Here is a 14076-nt window from a genome sequence, read left to right on the forward strand (position 1 = left end):
GCTTATTGACATTTAACAAAACAAATAGGCTATTTATAATATATAAAATACATCATTTGAATATGCCCCAAATTACAACTAATATATTTTATCGATACTGATAGAGCAACGACTTCATCATTTTAAACTGTAATTCAATAGAAAAATATTAAAATAATATTAGCAATAAAGAGTTGTAGGTAGCTTTCGCCAGAGAGCATGGCTTTCTGGCACTTCAACTGTCTCAAAAAAAACGTTAATAACAGGCAAATAAACTGATTAACGACCGCCCATAGACTGAGCGACCAAGCCTGCCAGCGACCACAGCGACTGAAAGCAGCCAGACGTCGCGACGCACGTCTTTGGCCACTCAGAGAGCTCGGCCCTACTGACATGATGTACAAGGGGTGCTTTATAGTTGACGTGCAAAGAGATTAAAACATTTCAAAATATAATTTTTATTTTTTTGGGATATGGAATAATTTACAAATAGAGGAACTGTTTGGGGGGTAAGAGAGAGATTGTCGTTTTACGTCGATAAGTATGAATTATATTCATTATGATAAATAATAAATGGACTACACAGTGATGTTCTGAACTGTGGCCACTCAAAGCGTAAAACATTCACCCATTCATTCACACATTCAAACACTGCGACCCTTGCAGGATTCCAACGTGCCTGGAAAACCTGGATTTTAAAAGCTTGGTTTCGAAACATGGAAAACATGGACAAATTTATCAAATGTCCTGGAAGAGGCTGGAATTTGCATTGAAAATAATTTGATTGATAATCTGTGCCGTTTTACAGTTTTTTTCAATTGCTTGAACACTATAGACACATGCTTAGACCAAAGTAACACAACTTGAAGTTTTTGTTACTATACCTTAAACACATGTAACGATATCTTAAACAAAAGCGCTGCTTTGCACTTTAGTTGCAATTGTGCAACACACTTGCTCCTTTCTGCAACACACTCACTCCTGCGCACTACACACTATTTCATACATAAGACACTTAGTTCAAAAATTATATCTCAGTGTACCATTGTGAAAACACATCTATTCAAAATACAAAACACATTGGGTAATTGAAAATACTTAGATACACAGCTGAAAATACTTACTTGCAAAACTGAACACCTATCAGCCAGCTACAAGGCCAAAGGGCAATTGTGCACGTACCCGGGCAGCGCAGGGGAAACATATCATTGTGTGTCGCCATAAGCCTTCGAGGGTAACTGCAACATCATTCAAAAATAGGTCCCTAAAATACCCAACATATCATCACTCTCTAGATGCACTTCATGATGCAGCTGAACAGGACAGATCAGAGCAGCCTAGGGTTGTTGTTGTCTGGGATAATGTTTGTTTCCATCAGGCTGTATTTGTCCGGCACTGGTACACCAACCATAAACAATTTTAAGTCATATACTCGCCATTTCTAAACCCTATAGAAGTTTTTTTTTCAGCTTGAAGATGGCGTATATATGACCGCCAACCAAATGCCCGCATGCCTCTTCTGCAGGCAATGGAACAATGGAGCCTGCGGAGACATTGAGGTAAGGTCAATCCATGGATGGATTCGGCACACAGGGCGAGGATCCATAAGCCCACACACGCACAATTGCTGTGTTTATACAGTTTATAGTACAGTAGTGTATTTTTGTTTTATTTTTGCTTGAACTGAATTTACTGCCCTGTAAAGTACCTTACTGCAATGTACAGTATTGAGTATTAGATTTTTTGGTTGTTGTGAAAACGTGCCTTCTGTGGAACTGAATAAAAACAGTAAACATGAAAGACTGCAGTGCTTTATATAAAGTAGACTAGTGTGTTGTTGCTGATCTGAAAGTATATTCATATGATACAAGTGTGTATCATTTTGTCATCAGAGTGATATTTTGACAAAGGGTTGTTAGGTTTCGATAGAAGAGTCTCAATTTGACATAGATGTGAATGGTATATTTCTCAGTGTTCGGTCTTATTTGCTTGTGTGTTAAGTTTCGACACAATGAGCCAAGTTTTGCAAAGTGTGTTCAAGCAATTGAAAAAAACTGTAATTATTTCCTGTCTTGTCATACCAGATAAGTGTGTGGGTTGAGCACGAGGTCAAAGGGCAGTTGTCTGGCGGAGGTTCAGGGCCTGATGGCAAAGCTTCTCAAGAGATACTCTTATGAACATTCCCATTAAATAAATCACTGAATTAAAAACTTCTTTTTCAATACTTTGTCGCAATCCTTATTTTACTGATGGCAACAAAGTCATGCTAATTTCTAAAATTAGCATTAGCTAACGTTAACGTTGTGTTAGCTAACGTGTAGCTAACATCAAAGTAGTCCTGCCATGGCGGGACTAGGATGGGCTGAGGTTGGAGCGGGGCCAGCGGTGGTGTTTAGGAGGCCCATTGAGCTCAGGGCGCGGTTGACCCGCTCCACCAGGGCGCCGGCCACCTTCAGCAGCCCCTCGTCCCGGACCAGCACCCCCTGCTGGTTGTTCTTCCTGCGCCGCACGTGGTACAGCTGGCCGCGCTCTCGGCCGATCTGGACGGGGTCAACAGGAGTCATGCGGTCATAATAAGTCAATTGTGAAGTTTAAGGGCAGGAAGTGTTTTCTTACAATTGGTGTAATTATCGTGGGACCATCGGTTTTGAAATGTAAAAAATACACTTGAGAAGTACTCCAGAATATTTCACCTCTGATTTATTAATTTGGTGTATGCGTTAATAATTCTTGATCCGAGTTATTATAGATAGAACAAGGAAAACGGGACATTAAAGAGGCTGTCGGTAAGATTAGAGGGTGTAAAGATGGAGGGCAGAAAATAACCGAAGTTAACCGGAACTAAACTCCCTCTCTGCTCCCGCCCTCCTTATGTTTCCCAGCCAATGAAAAGTGTACCCATTTCAGTTAAACACGTGAGTGATGTCTTCCTGGACCAATCGTGGAAGAGATGCCCTGATTGGTCAGAAATGAGCTGGGAGCGGTCTGGATTCTAGACCCGAATATGTCTACACACAGTCCTACCTGAATCACCCGCACCTCTTAATGGGCCTACTAAACCCCTGCATTAAAAATAACTGACATATTAACTAACATATTTTATTTCCTGGTAAAATGAACGTTAAAAAATACTATTATTTTACATTTTATTTTGCTTTTCCACGGACCACCTGCAGTACCGTCACGGACCACTGGTGGCCCACGGACCACACTTTGGGAATGACTGCTAGAGTTTATGTCACGACGCTTACCCGCTCGGTGCGTCCTCCGTCGATGTGTTCGTGGACGCTGTGAACCTCCATCTGCAGGACGCCGCGGGGGTCCAGCACAAGCTTCCCCGTGTTGTAGCCCGACGTGTCTAGCTCCCTCAGAACATGACCAAGGAAGTTGGAGCCAGGAACATTCCTCCACTCTGGAAAGTCAAACCTGAGGAGCACACAGGAGGCAAAAAAATAATTATGTATGTATACATGAATGCAAAATATTACAATATATTCATATATATAAATGCTAAATATATATAATAAAAATATTATTAATATAATATTAATTATTTAAAAATAATATCTTTTTGTTTTATTTGAATTAATAAATATAAAAAAAATTGTTATTTGCATTAATATATATATATATATATATATATGCCAATAAAAACATAGCCTACATTATAAAAACATTTTAGAAATTAAAGGGGACATATTATACCACCAGTTGTGAGTGTGATTAGCCTTACAAGCCGTTTCGAAAATCTGCCCCATATGACATCACTAGTGGGCGTGTCCACGTAGATCTTTGCTGGATAAGTAGATCTTTGCTGGAAGTTAATGGTAATCCCTCTCACACCTGGTGGTATAATATGCCCCCTTAAAATAATCATAATTCTGAATTGGTCTCCATTTCTTGTTTCTGTACCTTAGCACTTAAAAGCAGTTGCTCTGCTTATTTTGTGATTTGTTTGCACCTAAATTAATCTTGCACTTTGTGGGGTATATCTTCATTGTTGAATGCACGTCAGTGACTTTGGACGAAAGTGTCGGCTAAATAAATGTATTGGAATGAAACGTTGCCGTATCTTCAGGCGGAAGGGCGTACCTGCTGTTCTCCTCCTTTTCTTCGTAAGGGAAAACGTTGTTGGGGAAGTAGAAGTTGACCTTCTCTCCGTGGGCTTTCTCCAGGTCACTGATCAGCGTTTGGAAAGACACGTTGCCTGTCAACAGATTGACACCATCGTCTATCAGTGGCGATGGGATGAACACCGCAAGACACAGCGGTCGTCCTCATCACTTAACAATGTTAAAAGATGAGGAGAAAACTGCATTCACAGCGAAGAGAGCATGCACTAAGTTATCTAATCTGATTGGCCCGAGTCTTTTTTAACAACGTGAAACCTTGCCCATAACTGGTGATCAACTGCTCAACGATGCTCACCAGCTTCCGCAAAAGGCTCAAAAATCACTTGTTCACCTAGGCACGCCATAGCCTCCCCCCTTACCCCCAAAAATCCGAAAAGTTCAATTGTGCCGTACCTGCGGGCAGGATGACCTCGTCGGCGTCGTGCATCAGGACGTAGCGGGACTGGTACATGCTCCTGTACAGACAGTCGTTGCTGGAGGGGATCTGGCCGTAGTAGTGGATCTGGCCCGGCCCCAGCGACGGCGTCCAGCTGGAGGAAGGCTTCAGGAAGGCGTCAATGGGCCAGGGCCGCACCTGCAGGAAGCCCGTCTGGGGGGAGAGGGCCGAAACAATGTACTTTTACATTCACATTTACATTTAGGGCATTTAGCGGACGCTTTTATCCAAAGCGACTTGCATGAGTATTGTCAGAAGAAAAATAAACAAATATATCGCTGTCGGAACAGTAAGGATGTTCATAGAAACAAGTGCCAGGCACTAAAATCTCTAGGTTAACCCCTTCCCGTCTACGAAAAAGGTAGATAGGATAAGACACTACGCGATCTTAATAACTATTTTTAAGTGAAAGGACGTACAACATACGATAAGTGCTTACATTAAGTGCCAAGATGTACGACATACAATAAGCGCCAAAAATGTTAGCGGGTTAGCTTCTTAGCGCACCTTGCGGGAGTAGTAATCAAGCACCGTATCCATGGTAGCGGAGCAGCTGGTCTTGTAGACGATGACTCTTTGGATCCCTAGCAGTCGGTAGAGCTCCATCGCCTGCATAGCCACAGAAGCACAGGTTCTTTTCCATTCCATTCCACAATCCACATTTGTGTATCATGTGACCAGGGGTGTGAGCTGACTGGTTTCTGTTGTGTCTAAAAGCTGTCATCACTGGGATGTCTCTGGATCCATGCTGTAGGGGGGAGAGTACCAACAGATACCGGTCATCATAACATGGTTTAGATACCAAAATGGAAGTTATGGGGACCCATGTTATTCCACTGGAGTGGTGACCTGGACACACTGAGACGGGTGACCTGTGACCCTGACACACTGAGACGGGTGACCTGTGACCCTGACACACTGAGACTGGTGACCTGTGACCCTGACACACTGAGACTGGTGACCTGTGACCCTGACACACTGAGACTGGTGACCAGTGACCCTGACACACTGAGACAGGTGACCTGTGACCCTGACACACTGAGACTGGTGACCTGTGACCCTGACACACTGAGACTGGTGACCTTTGAGACTGGTGACCTTTGACCTGGACAAACTGAAAGTGGGGACCTGGACACAATGAGACTGGTGACCTCTGAAACTGGTGACCTTTGACCTTGACAAACTGAAAGTGGGGACCTGGACACAATGAGACTGGTGACCTCTGAAACTGGTGACCTTTGAGACTGGTTACCTTTGACCTGGACACACTGAGACTGGTGACCTTTGAAACTGGTGACCTTTGACCTGGACAAACTGAGACTGGTGACCTGGACAAACTGCAGCACGTTGTCGTAGCTGTTGAACATGTTGGCGATGCACAGAGTGAAGCGGAGCGGGAGCCTTGGCCGCTCCACGGGGGCCCGGTTCAGGACGGGCAGCAGGGTGAAGTTGGTGAAGTCCACGCTGTCTCCGGACAACAGCCCAACGAACCTGGGAGACATCCAGCCAATCAGAGAGCAGCTGCCCTCAATATCGGTCAAGTGTGTTTCGAATGTCACTGTAGGCTCCATTGGCGACAGTGAAATAAACATTCTTGAATGGCCCTACCTGGGCTCGCAGCCGGGGGGGATCAGGCACAGGAAGTCCCCCGTCCCGTACGGGAAGAAGTAGTTGGATCGGTGGGTGGTGCGCTGGGCCGTGGCCGTGGCCATCTCGCCGTCCCCTTGGCAACAGAACACGCAGCGGCTCCGCAGGGAGCGCTCCTCGCCGGGCACGATGGCCAGCAGGCGGACGCTCGCCGCGGGCGTGCGGTGCTCGCGGAACGCGTTGATGAGCAGGGTCCTGGAGCCGGGGACCTGGGTGAAGGTCTCGGAGTCGGAGCGCACGCTGCAGCCGCAGGCCTCACGCTTCTGTTAGTGCAGCAGGCGAGAGAAGGGCTTAGGACAAGGGGAGGTTGTTACTTCCTGTTTACTCCGGAGACCTGTGCTGTGTCTGAAATCGCGCACTTCTACACTTACACTTACTTTTTTGAGTGCACTTTGCGCAAAAACGGAGAGTGTGCCAAAACGCAGTGCACTGGAAGTACCTCGGTGGCGCACTCAAAACGATCTAGAACTTGAGTGTGGACCGATGGACACTTTCCACCCTCAACGGCCGCCATCTTGTCTACGTAGCGGAGGGGGCGGGAACGTCAAATGTTTTTGAGTTGATTAGTACTATTCAGCGCTAAAATAAAAACAGATAAAATCGATAGAAATTGATTGATGGTAATTTAAATTGATAGCTATTAAAATGATGGGCGAATTATGGAAATGATCAAGCAGAAAAAAAATACCACCGAAGAAGAACCGTCAAACTGCATCTCATTTCCGGTAGGTGCGCGAAGGCTGTTTTGACAGTGCACTGTAGAAATGACAGCACTGCGCCTATAAGTAAGTGTACTGTAGGGATAATGAAGTGCACTCAATGTAAGTGCACTTACGTAAGTGCGCGATTTCAGACACGGCATTGGAGTCTAGTGGATCTTCTAGAAATGTATCTGGTCAAAATTTCAGAAAAGGGAAGGGTGCTCATAACCGATAAAAGAATCGCAGATGAAAAGACATTCCAATATGACAAAATATTGCAGTATTATTGGCTGTGTAGTCAAAGCGATCATTTCGGCTGTCTCAACATGGCCATTCCTGTGTGTTAACGCGTATTCTGTCCCCAATGGCCTTCCGTACATTTTGACCGTCTAATGAGGGTCAAATTTCCAATACCATTTTTCCCTACTGATACCGATTCCTGAACTTGAGTATCGGCCGATACCAAGTATACTCCGATACGGCATCTAGCATTGTAACTACTAATAGCACTTGTTCTTTTTGAAGGCTTCTCTTACGATGACGGCAATGTATAGTCTGTTCACTTTCTGCCGACAATTATTTTTTTCAGAACTAGCTCATTTACATTTATAATCTATAATTAGAATAATGCATTTGGATTCTTGTAGTCAGGGGCGCAGGAATGAGTTTAACATTGGGGGGGACACATATCGGAAACCTGACAGATCCGGTTTAATTTTTAGGTGGGACAAATGCGCCTGTCTCCGATATTGGAGGGGACACGTCCCCTCCGTCCCCCCCGGTTCCTACGCCCTTGCTTGTAGTTAAGCGGGAGCATCCATGTTTTTCAGATTTGTTAGCTCGAACGCACGTTGGTCAGAGATGGAGCGTTTCCCATTCCGACTTTTCACCTCTGACCTTCCGACCAATCGGAACAACTCTATTCAAAACGTTCCGAACTCACCAGCCGGTTCGCCCGCTCCGGTTGCAGGAGACTGATCATCACCATTATGATCGAGTACAGCAGAATTGTAAGAACCAGGAAGGACCATTTCCTCTGTCGCCATGACGACATGCTGTACGGGATGGCAGGAACAAACACAACGCTCGTTACACAACGCTCATCAAATCGCTCTTATGGTTTAGCTCAGCCCAAGGGCGTAGGAACCGGGGGGGACGGAGGGGACGTGTCCCCTCCAATATTGGAGACAGGTGCATTTGTCCCATCTAAGAATTATACCGGGGAGAGAAAAATATTTTATTTTATTTTGAAAGCGCAACACAGCGTCTTGTCACCGCTTCTTATTCTACAAAAACTGGATGATTGAGCGTGCAATTAAAGAATTGATTTGATATTCATCAGTTCATTACTGCCATTCAAAATGTGTTTTCCTTTACATTTATGAATGCATCTTTTTAGTATAATAAAATATATTTGTGAATTTTTTCAGTGTAGTTCATTTATGACATATTTCTGTACAAACCATTAACGGATCTGTCAGGTTTCCGATATGTGTCCCCCCCAATGTTAAACTCATTCCTACGCCCCTGGCTCAGCCGGCGCTGTGACGGCTGGGTGACCAACAGGAGAAAAAGGACTCAAATACATGACTCAGGAGGCAAACGACAGAGTAGAGAGAATGGTCTTTACTGGAGGATTGTTCGGTGGCACAAAGGAAGGGAAACACAAAGACTAAATAGACTAGGAGGCGATGTATTTGCATTTTGCATTTTTGCAAATTTATACTTGTTGTAAGTTCTTGTTCTGTTTGTAACATGGTGATTGCTGCTGCTGGAAGTAGAATTTCCTGAGGGAACTTTCCAGCGGGATAAATAAAGTATTTATCTATCTATCTAATGAGGGAAAGGTGAGGGGCCTGTCGATACCTGGGCCATATCTCAGTTCATGTTGTCAACCCAAGATTGGAAAGCATTCATCAATGTCTTCATAAAAAAGCCTTTGATAGGGGCCTTCATACAGTACAACATAAAAACATACAGTTTTATATATATAATTATATATACCAATTGATCATTCTTGGTCGATATACACCCTAAACACGTGATCGGTGATCGGCCGATCAACTTGAAATTTGCCGTTTGCAGGAGGCGATCTACGGTTGGCCATTAGCGCAAATTAAGTCTTAGAAATAACGTGTTAACCCGACCAATTGTGTGCGTTAATGTGTAAAATTTGGACGTATTACAGCAACAAAAATTGACACGTTAACGTGCATTTTCTGGTTGTGTCCAATGAGGGACCTTGAATCAAGGCGGTCATGAATATTCAATGTATATTAATGATGTCGAACACCAACGGAGCACCTTGCGCATAAATTAATAATGTGTATAAATGACTGATGTGGGCGTCGACGCACTCGTTTCAACGGCCTTAATAGGGATAACGTGACTCGTGAAAAAAAACGTCGAAGACAGTGATGTTACATTTAACATAATTCATCTTGACTCACAATAAAGCTAGGCTTATCATCACCAAAAAGGTTTTGGTTGATCTCAGTGATAGGATGCAATAACTAGCCTGCATCTCACCGGGATTCATTCTCCCTATATTATTTTTGTTATTATACATTTTTAATGTAGGTTTGCACCAAAAGCAGAAGCCGTAGACTTATATAGCCCTAGACCTGTAACCTAATGGGTTACATGGTCCTGATAAGAACACAAAGCATTTAAATTAGTATAACATATAACACTAACTAAGTAGGAACCCTGATATAATCAGTACGGAAGTGTGCTTCCGTACTGAAAAATGCTTTTGTTTTTCTGAAAAAAAGACAAAATATCTCAGAATTCTGAGAAAAGTTTGAATGGATAAAAATAAATCTGCCTTTTTGTTTTAAATTGAAGTAGGGGGTTGATTTACCAATTTCTCAAACATAAACCAAAATAAAAATAAAGTAAGCAGGTGGGATATGTGTGCTTCTCTGAAATACAGCCCTTGAGAGCTTTTCTTGGGTTTTGAGGTATGTCGCAGAATTGTATTTTTACATGAAAACTTTTCTCAGAATTCAGAGATAATAAACTTGTTGACTCAGAAAAAACAAAAGCAGAATTCTTTATTTCTATGGAATGCATTACGCTTCCGTGAATTCGCACAAAATAATTTTCATAAGAAACATCCTATTAATTTATATTTCACTGTGATCTATGATCGTCGTCTGATCATAACATCCCTAATAAATAAATAAATAATATACATATTATATATACATATATATATGTATATCAGTATTCATTAAAACAGATGTAGAAAAAGGTAAATGTTTCACTGACCTGTCACTCGTGTGGTTTAAGTTAAATTGACTCTTTGCCTACAAGTTGGTAATCCTTCCAAAATGTACTAGAACATTTCTGAGCAGATTACTGCTGGCACGACCTACCTTTCTATCACTGAGTGGTTCAACAGGAGTGGTCAGGTATGATTCCGCTGGCATTTCCTCTAGAACCCATTTAATTATATTGATAATTTACTAAATACACTATACTTATAATATTAACTACTTTATTCATATGGGATTTAACAATTCAAATAAATAATTTTGATCAAGTATCTTATATTTAAATCCCTATCTCGATAGATCGAAAAATATATAACCATATATAGAGCTATTGTTGGGATTTTGTTTATGAGAGAGAAGAGGGAAATGTACGTACATTTTGCAAATTTACCATTGATTTTCAAGCTTTTTGGTTTAAAAAGTTTGTAATTCCAAATACAAAATAACTCAAGATAACATTTCTAGTGATAAATGTGCATTAGTTTTGCTTATCAAGATAATCATGACAAAAAGAAAGCAACTTTGAAGCATTTTGAAACGCAAATTCCATAATGACGAAACATCAACAAACCCTAAGTAAACAGTAGTAAACAGTGTGAACAGGTAACCGCAAACGTTGCCACTCCTGCGTGGTAATGGAGCACTATCTCCACAGATCACTTACTCACAAACGTCTGTTGTATGGAGGAGCCCATCATCGGGTGGATCCGATTGTGGATGTGATGATGGAGATGTACCGAGGGTGTTTGGCAATGTTTCCAAGACCAACAGCCCAGCCCAGCTAGACCGGTCTAGGATCCACCACCACAAAGGTTGGTTTTTCATCAACAATGGCGGTTCTAGACAAATGTTACTAGAGGGGCCAAGGAGGGGCCAGTGTTTAACCAGAGTGGCACAAAAAAAAGGCAAAACATGATATTTAAAGATTATAATTAAAAACTTTATTTTACTTTAAAATCATCAAACATTTAATTTGTACAAGAGTTTGTAACCTCACCAGTCTGTATTTTTCGGTCAAACTATCTTAAATTGATGGAGCTTATGCCCTAAATCATCAGTCATATAAACATTTGTGTTGTACAAGCGTGCAAGAGAGGTAGGGCCATAAAAAATAAAAATTAAAAAATAAAATATACAGTACAGGGTACAAATACAGTGTGTCAATGTAGAGAAACTGTGTTCTTCCATCTTTTTTTTTTGTCATTCGTCATCACACAAACTCAGACGCAAACAAACACACACACACAAACACACACACACACACACACACACACACACACACACACACACACACACACACACACACACACACACAGACATACAACCGGATAGAAGTAGTTCTCTGGAGCATGAGCGCACCGCGCGCTCACGTTCTGCAGCGGAAGTAGGGAGAGCCGTCGCGGAGTCTGCCGTCACTGGAATTCAAACTCTCACACATTTTGGCCCTTCGTACGGATGGCTGAAAATGAGTGAACAAAGTCAACACCAGCGCAGGCCTATTGTATGTCCAGAGCCTGACAGGCATCTGTCCAGTTCAAACCCACCCAGGAGAACAATGGTTGTCCCTGTTGCAGGCACTTGTCGATTCGATCGTGATACATCATCAGTCTCCAATACGTTGACATCTCACAATCTCGAGTCGACAGTCTGGGAATGTTAAGCCGGCCAGACATCCCTTATCAGATTTTTGTGTGTGTGTGTGTGTGTGTGTGTGTGTGTGTCTGTGTGTTTGTGTGTGTGATAGAGATTCTTATACTACTTATACTACTACATTAGGCTATAGGCTATTCCCCTATATAATTATATCAAAATAACATTCATTAGCTAGTGGTAGGGGTCAACATATACCTTTTACACACGTGACCGATGCCTTATATTCTTGGAGGCAAAATCCGTGCATTGAATTGGCTCATTAGTCATCTCAACCGCCACTGGTTAAACCAAAACAACTCTGACATCTCCCGCCACAAAGAGGCCTTTGTGCTTCTTTACAACATGCCTCTGACATTTTAAGACTTTGGGCCCCACCTAGTCCATCTAACATCTATTGATCATTCGTGTCAGTGACAGTTTGTCAGTAATTCGCTATTGACCTGAACGGCTCATTGTGTCTGACTCGTCGTTTGAGTTATGTGGCCGGCTTTGGTTGAGTTGGTTCTAAAGAGCGGACGGGTTGGGCTCGACTTGCACGCACCACCATATGTCACACAGGGCGGACACACAGTAACGAGTCTCAACTGAAATAAGCACACACTCGTCTCTGAGAAGTTCTCCACCACAGATGTGTTTGTGTGTGGGTGTGTGTGTGTGTGGGATTTTTGGCCTTAGATCGTCGCCTCGTGTTCAACCTACCAAAGTTCTCACATGTAACCCCCCTCTTCCGAGACCTCCACTGGCTCCCTGTAATAGCTCGCATCAGATTCAAGATGATGGTACTGGCATACAAGGCAGTCGATGGAACTGCCCCTGCCTACCTCCAAGCATTAGTAAAGCCACACACCCCAGCTCGATCCCTCCGCTCAACTACCTCAGCTGGACGTCTGGTACCGCCATCGCTAAGAGCAAGCAAAGGTCGATCAGCAAAGTCACAACTTTTCTCTGTTTTGGGACCTCAGTGGTGGAACGAGCTCCCTACCGATGTCAGGACCGCAGAGTCGCTCACCAGCTTCCGCAAAAGACTCAAAACTCACCTGTTCAGAGTTCATCTCGACTCTGCATAGAAACCAATGCACAGCAACCATTGAATGTTGTACGTCCTGGCACTTGTACATTTCACTTATTCAAGGTACTTAATTGTGTAGCATCTACAGTAGCTGCTATCGCTGCTTTACACGGGGAATGGGTTAGCCTAGCGATTGTAATACTTGCACTTGGTTCTATGAACGTCTTTACTGTACCGACAGCGATATATTGTTTCACTTCTTATGACAAATGTACTTATTGTAACAAATGCACTTATTGTAAGTCGCTTTGGATAAAGCGTCTTATCGTCTTTGGATAAATGCCCTAAATGTAAATGTAAATGTTTGAAAGATGACTCATATCACCTGTACTTTCAAGACACTCAAACTTCAGGAATTAACAGGGCATTGAGAAAGTTCGTTTTTAAAGTTGATAAAACTAAATGGAACAAATATTTGAAGAAATACATGAATCACATAATTATTTAAGCTTAATATCATTCAAATCGGACATGAAAACACAATGAATAGGCTGCAACTTTAACAAGACCTTGTTGCTATGAATATATTTCACCAGCAGATGGCGACCTGCGGGAGACCTATTTCTGTTTTGGTTTACTGGTGCCGCTCGTGTCCTGCTCAAAGGAGGCAAGCGGCCCGCCCGCTCTCTGGGACTTGCTGCTCTGAAAACGAGGCTGGGTTCTTGCTCCTGGTCTTGCCCTCCTCTGATTGCTGCTGTTCCGTTCCCCTGGGGGGCCATGGTTCCTACGAGCAGGGGCGTAGCCACGCTGGGGCCAGGGGCGGGCCATGGCCCCCATTGGTCAGAGGATGGCCAACCCCCCCCCCCCCCAGTCTAAGAAAAAAAAGTATAGATGTATATTTTTTATTTGAAGTCTTTGATTGCTCTGAGTGACGCAGTGCTTGAGTTTTATATAAGTTTTTGACAATCAAGTGCCACCCCAAATAAAGACCCCGAGATGCCCCCCCCCCCCCCAGAAATAAGGTCCTGGCTACGCCCCTGCCTACGAGGTAACATAAAAGACGAAAAGACTGGATGAACACAGACCAACTGACAATCAATTAAGCCAATTTCTACATTATTATATTATTATTATTATGATATTATTAGGTTACTTTTTTTTATTATTACCCTACTCCCCCTTACTCAATTAACAACACCCCTCTTACGCACTTATTGTATGTTTGTACGTCCTGGCACTT

The 14076-nt window shown here is 43.0% G+C and overlaps 1 protein-coding gene across 2 annotated transcripts; it reads right to left on the reverse strand.

Moving 5' to 3' along the window:
* Positions 1-570: 570 nt before the first annotated feature.
* LOC307075294 (uncharacterized protein) lies at positions 571-10273 on the reverse strand. Of its 2 annotated transcripts, XM_079735843.1 has the most exons (9): positions 10170-10273; positions 7840-7951; positions 6157-6458; positions 5877-6039; positions 5056-5157; positions 4506-4701; positions 4072-4186; positions 3231-3405; positions 571-2519 (listed from the first exon to the last, which is right to left on the reverse strand). In XM_079735843.1, the coding sequence occupies exons 2-9, from the start codon at positions 7948-7950 to the stop codon at positions 2307-2309; spliced, it is 1377 nt and encodes a 458-aa protein (XP_079591969.1). In that variant the 5' UTR covers position 7951; positions 10170-10273; the 3' UTR covers positions 571-2306. The 2 variants fall into 2 exon arrangements, with proteins under 2 accessions (XP_079591969.1, XP_079591970.1); XM_079735844.1 differs by lacking the exon at positions 7840-7951 and having other exon boundaries at positions 10170-10267.
* Between the last annotated feature and the right edge of the window lie 3803 nt (positions 10274-14076).

This window comes from Pollachius pollachius (assembly GCF_949987615.1).
Source record: "Pollachius pollachius genome assembly, chromosome: 4".
Lineage (NCBI taxonomy): Eukaryota > Metazoa > Chordata > Actinopteri > Gadiformes > Gadidae > Pollachius > Pollachius pollachius.